We start from the raw sequence: 26,923 nt of genomic DNA on the forward strand, positions 1-26,923 counted from the left end.
TCAGTATGTTCCCAAAAATTTTTAAATTTAAAAGAAACTCTATACAATATGAACGGTATACTATACTATCTACATAATAATATGCTTATATTTAGAAAAACGCCTAAAAGTATGCTATGACAATGTAAGTTTAATTCATACTAAGATAATGTGTAAAGTATGCTTCATTGGTTTAAGTTACAAGGGAACTTCCTGAATTTTTTTTTTCAGAGCCGTGATAGGATACCCTCATATATTGACTGGTAAAAGGGCGGATACCAATGGTTCCGAAATTAGTACCACTTTCGTTCATTTTTATACTTTGCGTTAACAATTAAGGCATTTGGAACGTCTTTATTTAACAAAGTATCCATGTTACCAAAAACTGTTCACATTTTTTGTGTTCCTGCTGCCAGAACTGATTAAAAATTTCTTTCATTATTTTGCGATTGTACCGTATAAAAAATTCTACATACCAGTTTCCGATGCCATATGATTGTGTACACATTAAACACGAATTACTATCTCACTTCAGACCTCTACACCGTCAGGCAAAATTCAAAAATTCTAGCTCAAGTCTTTTGCACTTTAATAAAATCATATTATTTAGTACCTTTCGTACCCTAATAGTACTAATATTTAAAAATGTCGCCTTACATGCATTCCGTATTAATTGATACACTCTTCCCTTTTCGTACCTCAAAAATATGGATTTTCCAAAAACCACGTCTCTCCTCAGAACTCAGAGACTTGTCCTCATTCAAAATGTCAAAATTGTTGCCCCGTCACATATCGGTAATTTTTAATGTCGTAATATTTTAAAGCTTTCGGTACTTTTTGTAATTTACAGTACGAGCTTCCGAAAAAAACTCACCTTACCTCAGCTCTTCACACCAAAAGGGAGCCTTATTAAAAACTCAAAAAATATAGCTCTTATCAATCCCTTTCTAACAATGCCATATTATTTCGTGCCTTAAAATACTTCTGGTACCCTAAATGTATGAATTTCCAGAACTTATGCCTTAGTCCGCTATTCGAGTCAAGTCCTCTATTCGAGTCAAAATTTTAAAGATTTCATCCGATCGCTGTACCATTTTGTACTCTCCAGTAATCTTCATACTCTAAAAATGTAAATATCCAAAAATCACGCCATAGTTTGTCCTTAGCGTTAATTTTAAAAAATATCGTACAATTTAGTGCCGCATAAAACTTTTCGAGGTACTTTTTGGTTCCGATGAATTCCCTCTGCACTAAGTGGGACGCTCATGCTAAAATTTAGAAAATCTTAGCTATTATCGTACCATTCGAAAACTTTTCGTAACAAATAGGACGAATTTCTAAAAATTTCTCCGCATGCTAAAAACTCTAGCTATTAACCATAATATCAGGACAATGTCGTACCGTTTAATAACTTTTAGTACTTTTCGTACCTCAAAAATACGAAGTTCAAAAGCACACGAATATCACTCATTATTTAGTCTCACCAATACCATTTACCAGGTTTTGATATCTTTCGTACCATAAAAGTACGAAAATTCCAAAAACCTACCTTTACCTCAGCTGTCAGTACCAAGTCGGACACCTTATGTAAAATTTACAAATTATAGCTGTAGTTTAGTACAAGTTTGTGCCTAACGAATGAATTCCTATATAACGATATTCCAAAAATCTCGTTTAACTTCAGGGTTAATGCCATAAGGGATCCTCATGGTAAAAAGTCTGACTCCTTGCTCTTATCGATCGTTTCATTTAAAGTCCGTACTATTTAGTCAGCACCAAGAAGTGCTGTGCGAAGTGTAAATATTTTAGCTCTTACCAATCGTTTTAAAACAATGCGGTACCATTTCGTACCTTAAAAAACTTCTCTACCCAAAAGTTACAAAATTCTAAAAGTCCTTTAGTCCTTAGTTCAACAAAAATTTTCAAATTATCTTCACAGTCATATTACTACAATTCCGAACCGTTTAGTACTTTTTGTTATTACCTTTTTGTGCTTTTCGTCCCCTTTCAAAAGTTTCGCCATACCTCAATTCGGCACAGCAAAATTTGCCTGCTAAATTTCCAAGTTCATGTTCAAGCAATCATGACATTAATAATGTCGTACAATTAGTGGGCTTTGTGTACTTTTTCTGATTAAAAAAGAACTAGTTTTCCCATCTTAGTTCAATATTTAAGTCTTAATCGACCGATAGTACCACTTTTTGTACCATTTAAGTAGGAAATTCTAAAAAAAGTACAACTTAAAACGTACAAGGCAAGGGCTAATTTTTGGATATACGTGATTTTTGGCCGCCAAAAAAGTTAAAAGCGGCGTCGATCGTAGATGGAATGAGAAAATGTTTGCCATAGACTTTTCGGTGTCACTCATGACCAGTGGTACAATATATAGTACATTTTTTACCACGTTATTACGAAAACAATTTCCGTACGTATGTGATTATCATGGCCAAAGTCATGTACAAGAATCTAAAGCTCCAGCCAAGAATTTTAGAACTCCAGCTTTTCTACCAATGTTAATTGTACCATATTTTGTACCTTTTTTGTACTTATCATACCTTTATAGTATGAATTAAAAATAGACTGACAATATTTTAGAAATCTCAAAAAATTTAAATAAAAATAAATTTTCTTCTCACATTTTACATTGTTCCCAACCTACCTTTGTGGTCACCTCTGATCGAAGCCGTACTAATATTTTTTGTTGCTAATACTTGTTGTTGCTAATACTTGTTGTTTCTAATACTTGTTGCTGCTATATATTGAAAGTAATGTTCCAGTTCCATTATAAAAATCAGAGTCAATATGCTATTACTTTCACATCGGCTTACAGGGTTGGGGGCTTTCAATTAATCAATTTGATTAAAAACACTTTATGATTCATTGCGAGTTAATATCTATTATTAATATATATTATTAACTTTACTATTTACACATTACTGCCGGTTTGTTTTACAATTGTCCCCTCTTTAAAACAAATACAACAATAACGACAACATCCAGCTATTTATCTTTCACTTCAACGATAGAGAGAGATTTATTTACCTAACGACAATAATTATTAAATATTTTTCCAGTCGCTGGTTTCGTTTCATTGCAAACTATTGTTAATTACAAAACGCTTGCGATTTGCTCTTCAAGGAAGTTTACAGTTATAATGCGGCCACCAATACCCCATTACTGACTACCGTGGAATGATCACGTAGCCAGTCAGCCAGCCAGCCAGCAAGAGCTTAGAGGTGGTGGTGGGCATAGACAGACATTACTTGTAAAGCTTATTCAATGTCTGCAAAACTTTGATGTCGTCGTCGTCGCCGTTCAATATCCCCACTCAGCTGATGGTCGGATCACCATTTTGTTTTGCCAATGTATTGGTAAAATTGCTTGTGTTATGTAACAAATTGCACACCAAAGTCCAAGCTATTTGCTTGATCCATAGTTGGCGTGGTGTGGTGTGTGCCGTTGTTCATTGCGGCCAAAAGTGGTATCTCTGGCTGTCTTGGTTTTCCATTTAACCAAACTGGTTTTTCTTGGTGCTGTTGCCGATTTTGACCGATTACTGGTATTATTATTTATATGATGATGCAGAAGGTTTTGCCGGCTGGTCCTGCTGTGGCTGTGACTGGTGTTGCCGTTGTCTGTTGGCGTGCCATGTTGCACCATTGCCTTAGTTTTTCAAATTTGTTACAACTTGCAGTCGGTTTGTGGTTTGCCTAGTTTCGATTTTATTTTCTTCTGATGCTATCGTTTGGTGGTGTGACTTTGATGTGGCAGCAAATTCACGTAATTGTTCATTGTTGTTGTTTTTATTGTGGTTTTTTGTTCAGCTATGTTGGTCTATCGGTTCGCATGCAAGTTGTTGTAATTGTTGTAAGTCTTGGCATGACTTACAATTTCCAGTAGTTTCGGCGACAAGTTACTTGCCAAATATGCGGAAATTTGTGTAAAGCGGGCCAAGAGGAAAACAACTACAGCAACGTCAACAACAAAAAATTACAACAATATTAACAATGATAGCGAATTCCAGGTCCAAATGTGTAAAAATGTACGAGGGAGATGTTATTAAGACTCTTGGAATAGCCATAAACATTCGAAGAGGGAAGTATACCTTGTCATAGAGAGAAGGACCAATTCCCAAGGAAGGGAATATTTTATCTCCTTTGAACTCAGACCATCTAAAGACTATGGAGAATATTTATAAGTCTTATTTGTAGAGCATTGCTGCATTTTATAGGGTATTCTATGCAACTAGGTATTCTATAGAGAGGCACTTCGTTGAAAATTCATTTTATTAGGCAGATATCTATATCTTCTATAGGGCAGACATCTACCCCTACCCAAAAGATGGCTTCTTTGAAAATCATCTCTAAATCTTTTATGTAGACTTCATCATGTACATGGAATAACATTAGATTTCTTGTGGATTTCTTTTCTATGGAAGGACCATTTAGTGAATACAGCTATGAATTTAAAAAATAAGACCAAATTATATTCTACGGAGGACTACAAAGTCTTTCATAGAAAATACTTCTATGTCTTCTGCAGAGAAGACCTTTAAGTCTTTCATGCGCCTCGGCGTAAAAACAAATATGTTTCTCATAGAGAAAATCACTAGAAGATCCATAGTGATAGAGATTAAATAGGAAAGACAACCAGGCATGCCTGCATGCCTCAAAGCTTACAATAGGGAAAATCTCTTACCTAATATTGCATAGAGAGGACCTCAGGTATTCTGCAAAAACCGCTCTAGGTCAATTTCTCGAAGCTTTCAATAAAAAATTCAGCAGAGAAAATCTTTAGGTCTCTAGTAGTTGTAGTTTTCTGTAAAGAAGATCTCTGTAAATTCCTTAAAAACAATTTTCAGGTTTTCCATAGAAGAAATCTTTAGGGCTTCATTTAAAAGACTCCTAGGTTTTTTAAAGTAAAATCCTCGAAGCTTTCAATACAAAGAGAATACTTGGGTACGTTTAGGACTTCCATAGAGAAGACGTCCACGTTTTCCATAGTGGAGACCTCTAAGTCTTTGTGCGAGAAGTGTGCCGATCTGCTATCATTTAAGAAAACGTGTTGAAGATAAATTCTGGTTTTCTTGGAAGAATACCTCAAAGGCTCTTTTAGAAAAGAGGCAGACCTAATTTCAGACCTTCTTCTATACGAGAGCAAAACTCCGATTTTTTTATAGAATAACACCTGTACGCCTTTTCTTCCATTAGGGAGGTACTTCGGTCTTGATTTGAATGGAAATATATTTTTCAGGACCTTTATTGGAACTAAATTGTTCTTCTCTTCTATGGGATATTTCCGTTCCCTTCTAGGAAAAACGCTCTGGGAATATTCTATAAAGTTCTCTTGGTCTCGTTTGGAAGAATACTTCTGGATTTTCTAAAGTAGGACGTCGAGACCGTATACCGATATCTTCTATTAAATGTATCAGCTGTAACACAAGGAAGAATTTTGGGCCATCTATAAAATGAGCTCCTGTGATATTTTATAAAAGGGTAGAGAGGGTCCTTTGGATAAGAATGCATACCTATCTTCAGAAGAAGAGTCCGCTAGTCTTTTCAAAAATAAGGCTTTGGATTTTTTTCAATCAGCTGTGAAAAATTCTTCTGGGTCTTCCACAAAAGAAGACTTTTGGGCATACAATTAAAGAAGAACTTGGATTTTTTCAAAATGTAGTGAGGATCTTCTTTCAAGTATGGGTTTGGAATCTTTTATAGAAGAGTCTACTGAAACTTCTTAAAATTAGTCCTGGGAATCTTTTGTAGAAGAGCTCTGGGACTTCTATAAAACGAGTTCCGACATGTCAATCTTTTGTAAAAGAGTCCTCAGGGTCTTCCTTAAGAGGAGGTCTCTAGTTCTACCTTAAAGTAGGTCTCTTGGCCTGTAGGAGGTTCTTCAGTGAACTTACGTCTTTCTATCTTTTGTAGAAGGTTCCTTGAGTCTTTTGAGAAGTAATTTCTTGGAATCCTTTAAAGAGGGTCTCTCATTATAGAAGGATTTTGTATTTTCTCTGGATATTTAAAAAAGCAGCTTTGTTTAGTTTTTTATAAGTATATTTTTTGTTACGGGTTTCGATAGAAAATGGGTTCTGGGACTATTTTGAAACTATGGTTCTGGGTATATAAAAGTAACTTAAATAGGGAATCGGTCTTGTAAATTTTTTTTATAAATTTAGCATTCTTTATATTTTAACATTGGGGTTCCTTCCCCCGCTGCATATCAATAACTGTTTACCTTTGGTTTTTTTTTTGATCTAAATAAGGCAACATAACCTTAAGTGACCATAGTTTTGTAACGCTAATGCAAAAACCCAAAATAAATTTCATAATAATGCAGTCAAATAACTACCTATCGACGTACCGAGCGAGCTTGCCGCTGCCGACAATAGCAAATTGCTAGCCGCCATGCCGCTGTACGCCACATGAATTCCAATGTGGTCAGACAACATTTGGTTTGGAGCCACCATTTGTGGGTTTGAGTTGGTTTAGTTTTTTGTGATGATGTGGGGTAGGTCCGTTACATTGAGCAGAGCAGAGCAAAACAAAAAACGTACTTTCACCTGTTTGATTGAAAAACACTTAGGAAGAGATGGGGTGAGTAATCAAATGGGAGAAAAAAAGGCAAATTTGGGTTATATGTATTTTCCATGCAAAACCGCATGTACATCTGGTAATTGCGCCTCGACGACGCTAAAAAATGATTATTCTGAGATTTAAAGAAAAACTTTTGAACGAAGTTACCCTTTGTAGAGCATTGAGAATAGGTAAATGTTGCTTGAATTCGCTCTGGGTTTTTCGCCTTAAAACCATTTTAAATTGCATGACTTTCAATCTGGCGTCTTTTGCCTTCCTCATGGAGGCCTGCAGATAGTTGGGTGTATGGAAACAACCTCCATATGGTATGAATGCAAGCAAACAGTTAAGCCGGCAGCGGCAGCAACACCAACCAAACTTGGCCAATATTTGGCGAAAAGAGAGTTAAGTAATCATTGCCAATAAATACATTTAGCTGGCCATCAGTAATTTTGTTTAATATTATTTTTGGTGCTTAGTGATTTTTTTGCTATACAAATATTTTCGAATTATTTTTTTTTTTTTTGGTGTGGTTGTTGTTTTTGGCCTGACAATATTTGTTTATGGTTTTTGAGCGGCCTTTAAGGTTTTTAGTCAGCCACCCAGCCAGCCACTCAACCATCCAATGCAACAACAACAACGCCTTGTTCACAAAACGTCATGCCGTTTGTCATCATCCTCTCTTATTTAGTTGTCGGTCTGGCGCAGCTTGTCTTTTGTTGGTAAATTTTTGGCTTGGCTCTTTTTTATGTTGGCAGTGATGTTGTTGTTGTTGTTTTTATGTTTTTGGTATGTCTTGGCTGTAAAACTTTTAGGCCAAGTTTGTTGGTGTTTTCAAGCGAAGCTTGTAATCAGTTGCTTTAATACGTTGCTTAAAAGCGGTGGTCCCTTGAGCGAAAATCTAAATCAAACAAAAAAATAGTTGTCGGAATTTTGCAAAGGATTTTATTTGAAACTTAAAAAAAGAATTTAAAAAGACTTTTAGCAAAAATGAAATTGAAATTTGTTTTAAATTTAACCTTCATACCCACCCTCTATGTGTTGTTTGTTCTGCTGGAGGGATTACTGGAAAATGGTGTAATGGCCCAAAGTAATGAGCCTTTGTTTGAAATACCCGTACAGCTGATTGGTTTTCCGGTTATTGTGGCATCCGTACGCCTCTCGCAGTTTGCCAAGAAGTTGGCGTACTCTTTGAATCCAAGTAAGTCAAGGAAATTGGGATGAAAAAAGTAAACTCAAAAAGCCTTAAAAAACAATAAAAATTATTAATGTTACGGAAATATTGTCCCGAGACTACATAAATTCTTTGACCCCTAGAATTGTTTAAAAAAAAAATTATTTTTAAATTTAAAACAAACAAAATAACAATTTATTTTATGGCAATGCTAATTAGGAAAAGAATCAAAGTGAAAGTTCAAAATTCGAAGCGGAAATTTTTTGTAATTTTGTAATCGCCCAGACAGACCGACAAGCAAAGGTTCCTTGACCAAAACAATAGAATTGCTTCTACGAAGAGAAGTGGAATATATAAGAATAAAAAATATATTAAATTAATTTACATTTTAATCAATGATTGGAATGTTTGCGCAATATTAAATACAATTCGTGTGAATTGGATTGAAAACAAAGTTGTTTGGGAGGCCATTGGCCGTTTTTTGTTGTTTCTGGAAGGAATTGACTCTAAATAAATAAAATAAAAAATGTTGTGAGTGTGACTTGAGAGGTCATAGCCATTCAAGTGTTGTGCTACATTAAGACCATAGGTGGAGAAGAACCTTTTCTAAAAACGAAAAACGTGCGATTAAATATATAAACATTTTGAAATATTTAATTGCGTAAAAATTATACATTAGACATAGTCATTTTACTGACCTCCTTTTACTAGCAGAATTTGAATTTGAATTTTAATACAACATTTCATGATTTACAAAAACGCCATCTACCGGTTGATAAAATTAACTCGAGGGTAGTAAAGAATCAAATCAATGCAGGTAAAATTGTAAAATTCATGGAGGGGAAAAAAGCCCCATTCTTACTTTAAAGTATCAAGAATAATGTATTTAGATCATTATTATATCAAGTGGCAAGGCAAGGCGTAATTTGGGTGATAAAAAGCGCCATCTAATGGATAATGACAATTATATTTATTACATTATTAAATCATTAATTACTTGTCGGTTGAGTTATTATTCACAGCAAAACTGTTTTAACTTAGAGCATAATTTTTGCGCCTAAAACTAGATTACGATTTAGAAACAATCTCAAAAGTAGATGGCACTCCAACATAAATATATCAGCCATTTATGCTAAAGAAAAACCAACTCTGAATTTGTTTGGAACGAGAAAATACGGATAAGTATTTAACATTCAAGAAAAAGAAGACAATTTTCTAGCGGTTTTATTTGGATCATCTTCAAATCAAATGTAGAGAAGGACATCATGTGGGTGATAAGAAGCGTCATCTAATAGATGCTGGCAATTTACATTATTACATTGTCAAATCGCGAATTATTAGTGAGTTGGCTTATTCCTAATAGAAAATCCATTAAATTTGAGATATTCTTTCTTTGAGAACTATTTTACCTTTAAAATTCGTTTATATTTATAATCTGAAAACTAGATGGCTCTTTTAATGCTACAGACATCAACTATAAATAAGTAACTGCTCAAACCAATACACATTAAAAACATAAGGAGAAAAAAAAAAATAATTTCGCCCGTAAGATTCGCTATCAAGTTCATTTATATCATCCCCAAATCAACTATAAAGAAGAACGCCAGTTGGGTGTTCAACAGTGCCATCTACTGGATGATGATAATCTAATTGATCACATTCTCTAATTTTTAGTCGTTTGGCTTCTTCTTAATAGGAAATCTATTTAAATTTAGAAAAAAAATATCTAAGAGAACACCTTAAATTCGATTACGATTCAATAATAATTTCAAAAATAGCTGGCATTCCCAAATTTATCCCTTGACTCAAACCGATTCGAAAAGATTCTATATCACCCAAGGAGAAGAAAAAACAAATTTTCTCTTCCTAAAGGTTTTCAAGAATATTTATTCAGATCATCCACAATTGAACTGTAAAGAAGAGCATCATTTGGATGTTCAGCAGTGCCATCTACTGGATGATGATAATCTAATTTATCACATTCTCAAATCATTAATTATTAGTCATTTGGCTTTTTCTTTAAAAGGAAAACTATTTAAACTAAGAAAAAATGTCTAAGAGAATTCCTGAAATTCGATTACTATTCAGTAATAATCTCAAGACTAGATGGCATCCCAAATCAATATATCACTCAATCAGATGCTGGAGATAAATAACATAAACCAATTTGGGTAGATTATATATCACCCAAGGAGAAGGAAGATCAACTTTTCTTCCTAAAGGTTTTCAAGAATATTTATTCAGATCATCCACAATAGAACAGTAAAGAAGAGCATCATTTGGATGTTCAGCAGTACCATCTACTGGATGATGATAATCTAATTTATCACATTCTTAAATCGTTAATTATTAGTCAGTTGGCTTTTTCTTTAAAGGAAAACTATTTAGACTTAGAAAAACTCTGTATAGAGGTATTTTGCCCCTAAAACTAGTTTACGAATCAGATATAATCTCAAAAGTAGACGGCACTACAAAACAAATATATATCAGCCAATGAAGCTACTCTAAATTGGCTACGGCTCAAACCAATTCGGAAAATTTATATATCATCAGGAGAAGGAAGAACCACTTTTCATCCTAAAGGTTTTCAAGAATATTTATTCAGATAATCCTCAATTCAACTGTAAACAAGTAAAACCAGTAAAGAAAGTCCTAAAGCCGGACGGGACCGACTTTATGATACCCTACACCACTTTGCTAATTTAGTAGAGCTCGGCATAACAATTAAAAGTTTTTATGGGAGAATTCAATGATACAAGCTAGGATTATAATTATAATTTAAAGTTCAAAGGACTAAATATGCCGAAGCATTTGTATCTTTTAAATTCGGAATTGTATTGCCCCTTTTGGTGCACAATTAATTTGAAATCGGATAAAGATATATATGTGAGCTATATCCAAATCTGAACCGATCTCGATAAAATTTGGCAAAGATATTTCTGAGCTGTATTTGATATATTTCCCTGAATATCTTTGTTACGGAGTGCATATTAAGGTTGTGGGTAACAAATATAACAAATCGGATGAATAATATATATGGAAGCTATAGCTATATCTGAACCGATCTTCACCAAATTTGATATACTAGCTTCTAGACTCAATTCGATCGTAAGTGCCAAATTCCATCCCATTTGGGCCAATATTAGACGTTTGGTGCACAATAAAAGGTAAATCGGACGAAGTTATATATGGGAGCTATATCCAAATCTGAACCGATCTCGATAAAATTTAGCAAATGTATTTCTGAGCTGTATTTGATATATTTCCCCAAATATTGTTGTTGCATAGTGCATATTACGGCGGCGGTGGACAAAAATAACAAATCGGGTGAACAATATATATGGGAGCTATAGCTATATCTGAACCGATTTCGAATCAAATTTGGCATACTTATTTTGAGGCCTAATTTGGTTGTATGTGCAAAATTCCATGCATTTCGGGCTAATATTAAACGTTTGATGCAATAAAAGGCAAATCGGACGAAGGTATATATGGGAGCTATATCTAAATTTTTACCGATTATCTCCAATTTCAATAGGGCTCGTCCTTGGTCCAAACAAATGTTGTTTGGAAAATTTCATCTCAATCGGATAATAAATGCGACCTGCATTTTTTTCACAAGAATACTTGGCGGACGGACGGACAGACGTACTGACATGCATAAATCAACTCAGAAAGTGATTCTATGGAGATCCTCAAAAGTAACTATGGGTCTATCTCGCTTCCTTCTCCATGTTACAAACAAATGCATAAAGACATAATACCCTTACCACTATGTGGTGTAGGGTATAAAAAGCATTGAGTTCGGCCGAGCTGAACTTTTAATACCCTCCACCTTAGGGTAATGGAAACACTAGAACCAATTATAACCCACAAATACCAATTTTTAGATATATTCGTGGGAAAATGTGGCAAAAATCATCAAAATACCGAATATTGGGAGGTACCGCTAAATAGGGCTATACAAAAACGCGGACCTATACATACAATATTTCGCCAACGGAGCTAGAACTCATTATGACCAACAAATTCCAATTTTTAGACAAATCCGTGATAAAATGTGACAAAAATCATCAAAATTCCGAATATCGGAAGATACATTTATATGGGGGCTATATCAAAGCGTGGACCTATACATACAATGTTTCGGCGCACGAACTGGGACCCATTATGACCTACAAGTACCAATTTTCAGAAATATTCGTGGGAAAATGTGGCAAAAATCATCAAAATACCGGATATCGGAAGATACCGTTATATGGAGACTATACCAAAACGTGGACCGATGTGTCTCATTTTCAATACCAACCATCCTAGACACAATACAAATTATTCTGCTATTATTGACGCTCTACGTCAAATAATGTGGGCTGTATTGTGATTTCAACAGACAGACGGACATCGTCTTAGAATTTTATGCTGATTATGAATATACATACATTATGGGGTCTACGAAAAATATTTAGGGATGTTACAAACGGTATGACAAAGTTAATATACCCTCCTTTCCAAGTTGGAGGGTATAATAATAATTCGTGCCCTATGTGTTGACAGTAATAATAAATACAGACTCAAACTATTAAAACTGTAGCATTGCTCCCTTTAGTCTTTTTTAATGGCAGAAAAGCTACATGTGAATTTAGGTCGTGCGAAATCGGGGTTTCTACAAAACTGCCATATTTACCAAATTTATTTATTTTGAGATAGGTTATTTGGCTCAAATGGCTCTCTTACTTTCACAGGGGATAAATTCATGTTTTTTTTGTTTAACTGTCTTTAACTGGATTGAACAATGAACTCTCTCTTCCTATGACTATTTTAAAACAAGATTTTTTATATTATTATTTTTTGATTAAAAAAAATAAATAAATAACCCCTTAACACTCCCCTCGCTCATGAGTTCCCAAACGTTGCAAAAAAACGTTATTTTATTAAATTACAACCTTTCCCACCATATTTACAATTGCCCTCAAAACACATATTTTATTCATCCAAAAAAGGAAAACTTAACCCTTCCATATTGGGAATTCCCCAGTACTTGACATTTGTAACGCTAACCCAATTAAACAGTACTTCGATATGCCCTCAGCAAAACCTAAAAAAAACCGCTTGTAAATCAAATTAAAAGCCCTTTTTCATTGAATTTACCATGAATTTAGTTCAGCAACTGACAGGTGAATTGGCTGACTGGGTTAACTGCCGTTGTGATCGCTTCTGTTTTTCGCTCTCTTGGCCATATGGCTGTTAGTGGTTGTGGTGGCGCGGATGACAAAAGGTCTTTCTTAAACTTGAGTCAAGGCACGTACATGACATGTGGCTCATATGCATATAAGTACTGGAATCCAGTAGCTCCCCATTGTTGGTGTACGAAGAAGAAAAAACGTGGTTTGTGTTTGATTTGAAGCTATCATTCATTCATTTAGCCATCCATGCGACCATCCATGTTAACAAACGCACGTATGTGTGTATGTGTTATCGAACCAATATACCAACCATTCGGGGGCTTGCTAAAGAAACCTGTCCAAAGATATAAAGAAAATGGGTCAAGGCCATATGAAATACAAATCCAACAAGAGATGGTATTGGGGAAATACCAAAAAAAAAGCGATATGAAGAAAATAAACAAACCACAAAAAATGGTATGGTTTATGGCTGGAAGCATATTTTAGGGTATGATACGTCCGATGACACAATGAAGCGTGAGATATTTTTGTAATACCAAACAAATTTTACGCCGGACTTAATAAAACTAATAATGCTAATCACAAATTGTTAATTTTTTATTTGTTTATTTTTCCAGATACTTACCGGGCCCGCAGCAAACGTGACACCGCCCATTTGGCTTACGATGCAGAATATGCCCAAAAGGAAATCCAAAGGGAGTTTGGTCAACGTGCCTGCATTTTGGAAGAACCTTGTCGTCTGCATGCCTCACGTCCAGGACGTGCCAGCCAAACACATCCCAACTGGTCGGAAGTCTTCAGGTATGTCTCCCTCTCTCTCTTTCTTTTTCTCTTCCTCCCAAATGGCATGACTGAGTTTCTGGTCCACTGACGTTTGAAGTGGTATCCAAAATGTCAATGAGCAAAACAGCAAATGTTGTTACGGGTGGTTTGGCTGATCTGCTGCAACCTAATGATGAGACAGCGTTTACATGTGTAATGAGTCGATTTTATGGTGTACTTTCGTTTCTGGGGTATTGACGTTGCCTTGCGGAGCAACGTCATCTTAACATTGATTACTTGGAGTTTTTGTGAATTTATTGTAGCTAAAGATGTCATTGTCAAATGCATTCATTTGTTATTGGATTCCTAGGATGTTGTTGTTGTCATTGCAATTGCTTTGCTGTTGGCTAAATGACTCCACCGTAGCCAGCACACGATGTAGCTGCAGTTACATCGTCGAAATGTTTTCCAATCAATTTTTATTTGAAAAATGCCAACTCATTTGTGCATAATTTAATGTCTTTTTTCACTTGTCTTGAAGTTAAGTAAACGATTGCTGTTGTTGTTGTGAAGAAAAAAATCATTGGAGGAAACTTTATCATTGAAGTTGTATTCTTCAAAATGAGTTGTCAACAAGGAGTGTGTTTTTTGAGGAGGATTTGAAGCACCGTTTCTCTTTACAAAATAAAATTAATTCAAACAGGAGATGTATTTAAGGGTGAAAGGTTGCCAGATTGCGATTTGAAAACTTAGAAAAAAAGGACAATTTCTTGTTGATTATAAAACAGCTTCCTCTTAGTTTTTTTATAACCCCCACCATAGTATGGAGGGTATATTAAGTTTGTTACTCCGTTTGTAATACCTCGAAATAAACATTTTAGACCCCACAAAGTAAATATATTCTTGATCAGCATAAAATTCTATGTCGATTTAGAAATGTCCGTCCTTCTGTCCGTCTATCCGTCTGTGGCAATCACTCTAACTTCCGAACGAAATGAAGTAGATTGATAAAATTTTACTCAAATGTATATTATTTCTGCAAGACTTTTGGTATTGAAAATAGGCCATATAGGTCCACTTTTTGGTATAGCCCCCATATAACGGTACCTCCTGAATTTCGGTATTTTGATGATTTCAGCGACATTTTTTATCGGAATTGTTTCAAATTTGCATTTGAAATTCGAAATGGATGCTACAGCCTAAGACAGAAAATTATCTGTGCAGGTCCACGTCTTAGTAAGACCCCCATATAACTGTACCTCCTGATATTCGGTACTTTGTTGATTTTAGCTACATTATTTACCGGAATTGTTTTAAAATTGGGTATTTGAAGTTCGTAATGGATACTACATCCTATGACAGAAAGTTGTCTGTGCAGGTCCACGTCTTCGTATAGCCCCCATATAACGGTACCTCCGATATTCGGTATTTTGATGATTTTAGCTACATTATTCACCAATTATTTTTAAATTTCGCATTTGAATATTGTAATGGCTTATGACAAAAGTGACCTATACAGGTTCATGTCGTCGTAAAGACCCTAATGCAGCAGCTACATTTGGTATTTTTAAGATTTTAACAGAATTTTTAACGGATTTTATTGTTTTTCAAAATTGCCAAAATCGTTCCAAATGGTGGAGGGGATTCAAAGTTCGGCCAGGCCGAACTTATAGCTTTTTTACTTGTTTTTTTTTTTTTTTTTTTGCTTGAATGTTGGCAATCCCTTTTTCGCCAATTTTCTTCACAGCTTTCCCAACATTTTCTTTAGCAAGAAAATTGAATCCCTATATCAATGAGACTTTTCCTTGTTCATGATTAACGTTTATTGTTAATTTACGCAGCAAAACAAAGTAAACTTTTTCTTTTCTTTTTTTTCTCTCCCACTTTGTCAGAGAACATTTAATTTTATCGAAAAAACAGCAACAACAAAAGACCGTTATTTTTATATTTCATAATTTTATATTCGCGAAATGACAATATACATAAATTAAAGCGTTGGAAATCAATAAAAAAGTTATTGTTGCTGCTGTTGAGTTTTTACAAAAAAAAAGAGAAGCAGCTATAAATTCCTGTGTAATGTTTATGCCATGGCACTGACCTTACTCAAGCTAATACTTGGTGGGATAGATCTTTGCTATGAATAGGAAAACAAAGGAATTGTAATGGAATTTTAGATACAGAAGGCAAAGAAATAACAACAATAAGAAGAGGAGCTGCTAAAGAATATTTTCCATGAAATTTCAAAGAAGTTGAGAGATTTTTTCAACGAGTTTCAAAAAAAAAAAAAAAAAAAAAAATATCAATGGAAAGATGTGAATGTGAATTTCAAAACAATCATGAATATCCGGGGGAAATTCAATTCCCTTGGAAGCATTTTTCTCAAAAGATTATATGTTTAATCATTAATAAACGAGGAGAAATAATTTGCAAACATGGCAACACTTATAGGTATTTTGCTGATACCTTGTGTATCCTATTTGTTGTTTAAAATGGTCTAAATTTTAAGTTCTGTTTATACCCTCGGCCATATGGCTAGAGAGGGTATATAACATTTGATACGGCCAAAACGTGTCTCATCGAAATAAGAGTTTTAGCCCTCAGGTCTCTTTGGACCAAATCCGTTTCAGGACATTTAGAGTCGATCTAGTGATGTCCGTTCGTCCGTCTGGTTGGCTGGCAGGTGCGCATGATAACTCTCGAAGAGACTATCCTATTTAATCCAAACTTCGTATATCGTAATATTATTACCAAGTTCGGAGATGGGCAATATCGGTTCACTCCTTCTTTCACAAAAAATGTCAAAATTTCCAAAAAAAAAAAAAAATGCTCCGATTTTGCTCCAACTTTGCAAATCCTAATATTTCCATCAGTGCTTACTCTGTAGTGGACAATATCGATCCACTCCATCAAGTACCTCCCCCATAAAGGGTCAAAATTTTCAATAATTCTATATCTTCTAACATTTGATATAAGAGTCCGATTGACTTCAAATTTCACACATCACAATATTTTCCTTAACCCAAGATCTGGTGTGAAGATGGGATATATCAGCTCACTCCTTCACCACAAAGGGTCAACATTTTGAAAGGGAAATTAATATCCGACTTCCTTCAGACTTGGTACATTTCAATATTTCTATGATCACAAGAAATGTTATAAATAGATCATTTATTCTGGACCAAGACCATTTATTCTGCTACCTCTCCCTATAAAGGGTTGGAGATTTTAAAAGGCAAAACGTTCACATATTTCATATAAAGTGTAGGAAGTAACCAACATAGTCCAAACCTGGCGCTTCGTAATATTTATATCATGTTTATTTAGGACCTATACAACATGGATAATATTGGCCCATTCCTTCGGAACCTACTACATACAGGGTCAACAATTTCAAAAACCATAACAGAAATCACACCAATCGAACATTGGCTGAGGATATACATCTGGCGGCAAAACCGACTGATACTTTTTAACTTGTTTTTATTAATAACAAGCAATTTGAATAAACATTTTTTTATCAATATTAGGGTTCGAATGTATGTGTGAAGGACACTTTTTCAAACCAATTATTGGAATATAATGGGAAAAAAATTTTATTAAAATAATATTGCTCCTAAAATCGATAGATTTCTCGAAACTGAATCTTTTAAAATAATCGGGATATTTGAGAGGTAATATAGGTTTATAGTTGCATTCCAATAATATCTTTTTTTTTTTGAAACAATTCGGAAAACCATAGCCAATTTTTCATATTTTTGGACGCCATATGAATTTAACTATAAATTAAATATTGTCACCTTTATAAAATATTAGCATATAAATTTGTAACTATTTTCCAACAAAGTCCCCAATTCCATTACAATACCCTTGTACTTTACAATGAATTCTATTAAAAAGTTTTATTGAATAATTCTTTCACTCCTTTCTTCTTATTGTGATTTTTAATAATATTTGTTTATGATTAAATTTTCGAAAAATTTCCCATGCCCTCAATGAAATACAAAAATAATTACTTTATTGTTGTTGCTGACCGACACGACCACAAGTTTCATATTTTCTGGACATTTGTCATTACAAAAGACGAAATGGACCAACCAAGTGACCCTTTTGTGGAATTATTTTTTGTATATTTCAATTTTTTGTTTTATTTTTGGAATTATTATTATACATTGAAAACCCCTTGCACTCCCCTGATAAAATTCCACAATTTTAAATATTTTCCTATGCAATAGTCTAGGCTATGTGTGTATGCTGCACTTGACATATGTAAACTTTGGTGAACTCCATTGTCATAAGTGAATGAGCAAACGAATGGATGAATGGAGAGAAGGCAAAAGTTTTGCCCAAACAATTCGAGCCAAAGTTGAGACCCTGAATAAGGGGGGCAAGAGAGGGGGCTTATGAAATAGCATTTCATAGTAAAGGTAAAAATTACTAGATGTATGCAAATGTCGTCAGCATCAGCATCACCTTCGTCAGTACTTTAATAAACTCTCCCCTCTGCCTTCCTGTAGACCCTCCTAATTCTCTTTCTTTTTTTAATTTTTGTTATGAATTTTGTGACAGTCGTCGTTATGTTCACATTATTAGAAACTTTTGTTCGAGTGGTGTTGTTATTGTTGCTGTTGTTGTTTACTTATTTGTTTTGCTATTCATTAGGAGAGCTTATTTTAACAATGTGTTGATAATGTAATTTTTTACACTTCGAAGACATCTTTCTCACACACAGCCAGATATTCAAACCGATGCAGGTGTGTAAAGGAAATATTTTTTGTTTATTTAAAAAATTTGAAACAATAAACAATTCAAGTTTTCTTCGGTTTCCATAAACCAGATCGGTTTACAGGGAACCGGGTTTTCATAAAATAGTATTGTTTTCTCTTAAACGTAAGATGGAACTTATTATGCCCTCTATCATGAAATAAATGGATGGCCTTCTATGGGTCCTATACCAAAATTTGGAAAAATACTGATGTTAAAAATCCATTAAGAATTTGAAAGCTTGTTTGACCTGCGGAACTTATTTCGCATTTTCTTAGAGGTATAATTATTCAAAATTTTGACCCCTTTATGGTTCTGAAGAAGTGGGCCGATATACCCCATCTTCACGCCTGTTCTTGTGTCAATAAAAATATTGAGATAGATGAAATTTTAAGAGGATCGGATGCGTATTTCGCATTTTTTGAGAGGTATAATTGTTTAAAATTTTGACCCCTTTATGTGGGAGGTACCAGAAGGAGTGGGCCGATATATTCCATCTTCAAATCAGATATTGTGTTGATGCAAATATTGAAATTTCCCGCGTTTTAAAGATATCTGATACTCTTTTTGACTCCTTCGTGGGGGAGGTACCAGAAAGCTTAGGTCAATATATCCCTTCTTCACACCAGAATTGTGTTAATAAAAATATTAGGACATAAGCAATTTAAAGAGAATTGAATATTTGTATTGCATTTTTTGAACTCTATCATTATTCAAAAATTTGACTCGGCGTGGGGAAGGTACCAGAAGGAGTAGTCGATACATTCCATCTTTACACCAGATCTTGCGTTGATAGAAGTATTACGATATGCCGAGTTTGAAAGGAATCGGATACTCGTTTGGTTTTTTAAGGAAAGTACCAGAAGGAGTGGTCTGATCTATCCCATCTTTATGCTAGATCTAGAGTTGTTAGAAATGTTAACATGTGCTAAATTTGAAGAACATTTGTTCCACAGTTTATGAGAGTTATAACTATCAAAATTGTGACCGTTGTGGGAAAAATATTTCATGTAGTTGGCCGATATTGTTCATTTTCACACCTCACCCCGCAGTGATAAAAATGCTAGGATTAGGATGTATGCACATAATTTTATGATCAATTCTTGTCCTATGAGGCTAATTATTTTCTGTGAAAGCGTTGACCTTCTGTTAAGGAGGTACCAGAAGGAGTGGTCCGTTTTGTCCCTTCTTCATAAAAAATCATGTGTTATCAAAAATATTGGGATAAACTAAATTTGAAGGCAATCGGATTTTTTTTTTCTCAATTTCTAAAAGTTATGATAATTCCAAAAGTTGGCCCTTCGTGGGGGGTGGGCCGATATTTTCCATTTTCGCTTCTAGCCAAGAACATACAAAAATATTAGGATTTGCAAAATTAGGACAAAATTTGATGATCCTTTCTTGTTCTATAAGGTAAGTTATTTTCTACGAAAATGTTAAATTTTTGTGGTGCAGGTAGCAGAAGAAGTGAACCGATATTGCCCAACTCCAAAATCCATGTAAGTTTGATAATAATATTACGATACACCAAATTTGGACCCATTTGGACACTCCCTTAGAGAGTTATCGACCGCACCAGCCAGATAGACGGATGAACGCCCGCCCGTGGATCGGCTCCAAATGTCCTGAAACGGATTTGGTAGAAAGATACCTAATGTCTAAAATCGTTTTTTAGATGAGGCACGTTTTGGACGTATCTCCAGCCATATGGCTGAGGGTATAATAATTTTGAAACTTTAAGTTCTCATAGGTGAGATGTCATATTAAGTTTTTTTTTATAAATTATATAAAATGGACAAGAAAAATATATTGTAGGTAGCATTTAAAACTGCTCTACAAAGCAGTTGGAGTGGCCCAAGGAATATTACTCTTGATTAAATAAAAAACTTCTATTATTCAGTTATAAATAATACTTAACTATCTTCATGTTTTTTAACATAAAAAAGCTTTATCCAGTTTAAAACAAATAAACTTGAACAATATTTCTTTTTCAAACCCAAGCTTCCCTAACCTTCATGACATTCAATTCCCCCCTTTCAGAATTAAAACATAATTTTTAGAATTAAAAATTAAGCCTTTATTAAGACGTAATAACCTATTAAAACATCCGACTCTACCCCAAGTTCAGAGAGCTTACTCCTTTGTCATGCCATAGACAATAGACTACTACAGATACCAAGAACCCCCCTTTTTACGAGAAAGGATCCACTATTTACAATATTCACCCATACCTCCAATCCTACTTCAGCCTTTAGTTTGTTTGTTTTCTTGTTAATGTCCCCAGTATTTTCTGTTTTTTTCTTCTCCTTTTCCTCTCCTTTTTCCATAATATTTCTTGATAATTTTTCAACTTTCATTTGCACTTGATTTATTAAAAACAATATCACGATTGTATTTATGTTTGTTGTTCTTCTTATTATTGGTATGGTTGTTGTTGTTCTTGTTATTATTATAGTTACGGTCCTTGTACCTTCAAATGTAGTGAGAGGGGTCCATTTCTTCTTCAATCAGGCCCATGGGGTTGGGGATTGGCTCCTCTCTGTATACTGAGGTTCCAACAAGTCTCTTTGTTGTTGTAGTTGTTGTGGGTCCTCAACATTTATTTTATTGTTTCCCTGCAAAAGTATTTCACTCTACTTTTTACTACTTATGAGATATTATTGTTTTTAATCCGCTTTTATATTTACTTTACGCTTGTTTCATCCTCTGTTACCCCTCTCTCGCAGTTTTTTCGTTTTGTTTTCTGTAACTATCACCTCCTGTTGCTGTCGTTTTTGTTGCTGTTTTTTTAATACAATGCATCATTTTGTTACAATTTTATATTACTGTCGGAGATGTATCAACAGGGGGACCTGAATAAAATAAATCATTAAGAATACTCTATGGGGAAGTAATGAGTATTTTGAGGAAATATATAGAATTTCAAATTTTTTTATATATCGTATTTTTATACCCTATGCCATATGACGATAGAGTGTATATATCATTTGATACGTCCAAAACATGCCTCATCGAAATAGTGATTTCAGAAACTAGGTCTTTTTGGATCAAATCTATTTCAGGGCATTTGAAGCCGATCTAGGTGTGTCCGTTCTTCTGTCTATCTGGCTGGCTGTTGCACACGAGAACTCTCGAATACAATATCCGATTTGGATCAAACTTGGTACTGCGTAATATTATTATCAAACTTAGATCGAATTCGAAGATGGGTAATATCGGTTCATTCCTTCTGGCACCTCCCCCACTTAACATCAAACTTTCACAGAAAATAATTTACCTTTTCCAAGAAGAAAACCTCATCCTATTTTGTCCTAATTTTGCAAATCCTAATATTTTCGCCTTTTCTTGCCCAGGAGCAAAATTGGACAATATCGGTCAACTCCATCAAATACCTCCCCCACGAAGGGCCAACATGTTGAATAATCATAACTCTTAAAATATGTGAAATATGAGTCCGATTATCTTTAAATTTAGCTTATCCCAATATTTATGATAACACATGATTTTTTTCTGAAGAATGGATAAAACGGACCACTCCTTCCGGTACCTCTCCCACAAAGGGTCAAAATGTTGAATAACCATGAAGCTCATAAAATGCGAAATTAGCATCTGATTCTTTTCAAACTCGGCACATCCCAATATTTCTGTCAACACAAGATGTGATGCGAAGATATGACATATCAGACTACTCCTTCAGCCACCTCCCCCACAACGGGTCAAAATTTTTTAATAATTTTAGCTCTTCTATTATGTGAAATAAGCCTCCGAGTCACTTAAAATTTCACACATTTCAATATTTCTACAAAAACAAGATTTGGTGTGAAGATGGAATATATCGGCCCGCTACTTATGGCACCTCCCCTACAACGGGTCAACATTTTTTAATAATTGTAGCTCTTCTAATATGTGAAATAAGCCTCCGAGTCACTTCAAATTTCACCCATTCCAATATTTTATTATCACACCATTTGGTGTGAATATGGAATATATCGGACCACTAATTCTGGAATCTCCCCCACAAAGGGTTTAACATTGTGAATAACCAAGACGCTCATACAATTTGAAATAAGTTTCCAATTCTCTTCAAGTTTCTCAAATTATAATATTTCTACTGATGCAAGATCTGTTTTGGAGAAGGTAGATATCGGTCCATTCCTTCTGGTACCTCCTTCACAAAGGGATACAATTTTGAATAACCGAAATGTTTATAAAATTTGAAATAAGTGACCGATCTACTCTAAACTTCACACATTGCAATATTTCTACTAACACAATATCTTGCGTGAAGATGACATGTCCATCTGGTTCCTCCCTCACAAATGTTGCCATTTTTCAATACTAAATATGACAATTTTGACCCCATGTAGGAGAGGTACTTGGTGGAGGGGAGCGATATTGTACATTTTCGTTCTAGACAAAATTGGATGATGCTTTCTTGTTCTTTAAGGTAAATTATTTTCTATGAAAATGATGAAGTTTTGTGGGTCAGGTAGCAAAAGGATTGAGCCGATATTGCCCATCTTCGAGCTAGATATAAGTTTGATAAGTCAGCGATATTTTCAAACTTCTAAGTATTTCTCTCAGCCAGATATCTTATGTGAATGTGAAATTTATCGGTTTACTCTTTCTGGTACCTCTCCTCAAAGTATTAGATGGAGTGGAATACTTCGGTCCTCTAGATTTCGTACCTCACAATAATTCAAGGTTTTCCAAATATACCTCATATAACGTAATGGAAGTAGGGTGGCACCAGAAGGAGTGGGCAAATTTGGACCATTTCGATTCTGACATAAGTCCGATATAAATATTACAAGGTGCCAGATATGGACTATACATATGGCACTTTTTGATATTTATATCAGACTTATGTCAAAATCGAAATGGTCAAAATTTTCCCACTCCTTGTGGTACGTTCCCTCATGGTGGGTCAACAGTTTGAATAATTATAGCCCATGTCAACATATCTTAAATAAGCGAGGGTATACATCTGTCGCCAAAACCGACTTATAATTTTTAGTATATTTTCTTTAGAACAGTATTGGCTTGTTTGTTCGGGATACCATATTTTGTTGTTGCAAAATGGTCAGGCTTAATCCCTTTAGGGAACTGATGGGGTTTGGTGGTTCTTTCCGGAATCTAATTATTCCCTGTCATACCTCCTGTTAAACATTACCATCGTTCTCCACTAATAACCAAACGTTGTTTTTATAAAAACAACAATAAAGGGATTAATCCTGACCATTTTGCCACAACAAAAAAATTTTTTTTTGATTTTTTAATGTTGAACTTAGAAGGGATTTCTTTAAAGGTTTTCCAAATAATTCTTCAAGGAAAGAATTCTTCTAAAAATGAATAATTTTTTCAAAATCCAAAATCTTTTTTAAACCATATGAAATATCCAAATATTCTCCCATCACTTATATCAAGCCCCCACTGTAATCTATGATTATGATTTCCAGCGAACTCCAGATGAATGCAACACTTTTTCTGTTTTAGTGGATGCATTAAAACATTGGCTTTATTTTAATACGGTTGCAGTTTATGTGGCATCATTTGGATATCGGATACAACACACAGCTTCAGCTACAACACAAAAGCTCGTCGGTGGCAAAAACTCAGCTGCAGCAACAACAGCAACATCACCAACAACATTTATACGATTTTCATTTGTTTTTTTTGTTTTCTCTCTCTCTTTCTTTGGCAGTAACTACAAAGTGCAATCAACCGGCATGAAACAATGGTATTTGTTGTCGTTGTTCATTGGCGATGCTGTGCGTGATGTGCCCCTCTGTCGTTTGTTGGCCAAGAGGATGCCATGTCCAGGCGTTGGTCCCCTGCCGCCACCACAGCCACGTTAAGGCGGGGAACGAAGAACTTAACTGACTGAAATGCCACTGAAGTGTAGAGAAGGTAGATTGCCCAGGACTACCTCTTAGTAAAGTATTTTCTTATTTCATCTTCTGCTGCTGTTGCTGCTGATTCTACATCCCTTTACTTACTTGCATCCTGTGTAAATATGGAAAGAAGGAGCTGGAAAAAAACTTACCCTTTTTTATTTATATTTAATGGCTATCTTACGCTTTTATTTGCTTTTTTACCATTATCCTGTTTTGTTTCCCCTCCCTTTTCTCTTCTTGGCTGCTGAAGGACATTGGCTAGAAGGAGGCAATGAATTGGCACATGAAAACAGGAAAAAAAAACAATCTTACAAATATGACATGGAACTCCTGCCTCAATGAGTGGCATGAAATTTAAAGACTTTTTATCTTTTGCAGAGAAAGGAAGGAAATCAAGACCCCAAGTTGGGGGAGCTGTAATGTAAGTGTGAGTGTATGTATGTGTGTTGGGGAAAGTGTGGAGCTGAGTATAACCGCAAGTGTTGTTACATTTTCTGGACGTTATTTGGTGGGGGGACTTGGCTACATTTGTTCATGTTATTGCGGTCTTTGATGGCCCTCGACGAGGAAGGCTGTTGCATGGCCAGTAATTTAAAGTGGAATGTAAATAATTATGTTGCATAAATTAAACAAATGTTATTGACATGTGGCCAGGAGACACCACAACTACACATCATATTAAATTTTCAGTAAATTACTTTACTTTATTTGTTTGTCAAGAGCGAAGGCAGAGATAGGGGAGAATTAAAATCCCTTTCTCTGCCAGCGACGATTATTTCCCAGATACTAAAACAAAACAACAAAAGTGCATTTTCCTTTTTTTATTACAAGTTTAATTGCTACTATTTAAAATTTGTTAACTCCACTCCACTGAGACATCATTAAATTGTTGTTTTTCTTTTTGCCTTCGTTCATTTCTCCTTTCGCTTGAGTTGTTTTTTACGCCATTCAACAATGAATGACCACCAGTTTTTCATTGTTCCCTGACTGTGTTTTTTTTTTATTCTGGGTTTCTTGTTTTGTTTCAGCTGCCTTAATACAGTTACAAACGATTTCATTTTGTCAGCAATCATCAGGTCCGGACAAAGAGCAATGCCAGAGAAAAAAAAAAAAAAACAAAACCCAAAACGATTGGACCCAAAGGTTTTTTCATTAAATTGAAAAAAATCGCCAAGTGCAAATGAAAAGTTTGGCAAAAAAATGCAATTGCAGCAGTCTTTGGTTGTAAATTTCAACAAATTGTTGACAATATGCAGTGGATGTGTGTGTATGTTGCAAGCAACATATACAACTCACGGCAGAACTTCCAAACATCCAGAAAAAGTGATCCCTGTAAATTGTTAAAGCAAAATAAGAACTTCTCACACTGGAAGTATTGGCACATTACTGTCACAACAATTCCGCAGAAGCTGCAGTACATTTTTGCTGCGTAAAACTGTCGACTCTTCATGGGTCCCAATATGTCCATTTGCCAGGAACATCATTTACAACACAACACTCACTCGCAGCGTAATATTGCAGGGAACATATCCTTGGCATCAATGGCGTAGCCTCTATCACAGTAAATTCAAGGATACATCCAAAACCTTACCTGGACACGCCTCTGTTCCAATGTCACACACACACACACACACACACACACACAAAATCCTCTCCATACAACAGCAGCTTCCAACACAATTTAATTTTGCACTTTTATCAGGGGATTTAGTTGTTGCCTGTTTCCTATATTTTTTTGTTTCTTCGTCGTTTTTTCTTTTTGGTCTGGTGCAATTTTCACTGCAACAACACAATGGCAGGCAAGCGTATACAAATTCCACCCGCTTGCACACACACACACATATGCACACAGCTTAACTTGTTGATTTTCGGTTTAAATGCTGCTCGTTGCAAAGGATTCCGCATTTATTTACCTATTCTACACCAAAAAACCCTATCCTGAAGATCATATAGACAGATAGATTACAGCAATTCATTGCCCTTTACCTCCATTTCCCCCCTCTCTAACAATGTTTCCCACAAAGCAACCAACAAAAAATGTTCATCTGTTAAAATCTTTAAACTTCAAAAAAAAAAAACAACATCACAAATTTTATTTCTAGCCATATTAATGACTTTTTTTTAACAATTATTTATTTTGTTAATATTTGTTTTTTAGTTTGTAAGTATGTATGTATGTTGTATTATTATTGCTTAAATGATAATATAAAAAATAAAGAAAAATTGTCTAAATTTCAAATAAAATATCGTTTTTATAGCAAATGTAACCGTGGTGAGTAATACGCAGCAAATTGAAAATTAAAGCATACTTTAAGGCGAAATATGAACTAATTGATTAGCACAGTATTGTCAAATGGCTTAAATATTACCATTGTGAGAATTTTGAGTAATTTAATTTTTTTCATGAAATCATTAAAAAAAATTATTCATATTCGAGGGTTTCAAAAATGGCACGATGGACTTATAGCTCTCGGGTTTGTTTGTTCTAGGTAAAGCGGTCCCTAAATGGCTTAAATCCTACAATACGAAATGTGTGGTGATTTTCAATTGCTAGAAAACGCTGGTATACGTGAAAACTAGGCTGTCGACGAAATT

General features: G+C 34.8%; 1 protein-coding gene across 1 annotated transcript; it reads left to right on the forward strand.

Annotated features, from left to right (window-relative positions):
- Window positions 1–7,541: 7,541 nt before the first annotated feature.
- On the forward strand, window positions 7,542–25,211 carry LOC101894585 (uncharacterized). Its single transcript, XM_005180471.4, has 3 exons — window positions 7,542–7,752; window positions 13,526–13,709; window positions 24,136–25,211. The coding sequence occupies exons 1-3, from the start codon at window positions 7,542–7,544 to the stop codon at window positions 24,287–24,289; spliced, it is 549 nt and encodes a 182-aa protein (XP_005180528.1). The 3' UTR covers window positions 24,290–25,211.
- The last annotated feature ends 1,712 nt before the right edge of the window (window positions 25,212–26,923 follow it).

The sequence above is a fragment of the Musca domestica genome, unplaced genomic scaffold, assembly GCF_030504385.1.
Source record: "Musca domestica strain aabys unplaced genomic scaffold, Musca_domestica.polishedcontigs.V.1.1 27, whole genome shotgun sequence".
In the NCBI taxonomy this organism is placed as follows: Eukaryota; Metazoa; Arthropoda; class Insecta; order Diptera; family Muscidae; genus Musca; species Musca domestica.

Coding starts and splice junctions, on each gene's coding strand:
- LOC101894585 (XM_005180471.4), top strand. CDS start 7,542: ATGAAATTGAAATTTGTTTTAAATTTAACCTTCATACCCACCCTCTAT. Junction 7,753..13,525: donor GGCGTACTCTTTGAATCCAA/GTAAGTCAAGGA, acceptor TTATTTTTCCAG/ATACTTACCGGGCCCGCAGC. Junction 13,710..24,135: donor AACTGGTCGGAAGTCTTCAG/GTATGTCTCCCT, acceptor TTTCTTTGGCAG/TAACTACAAAGTGCAATCAA.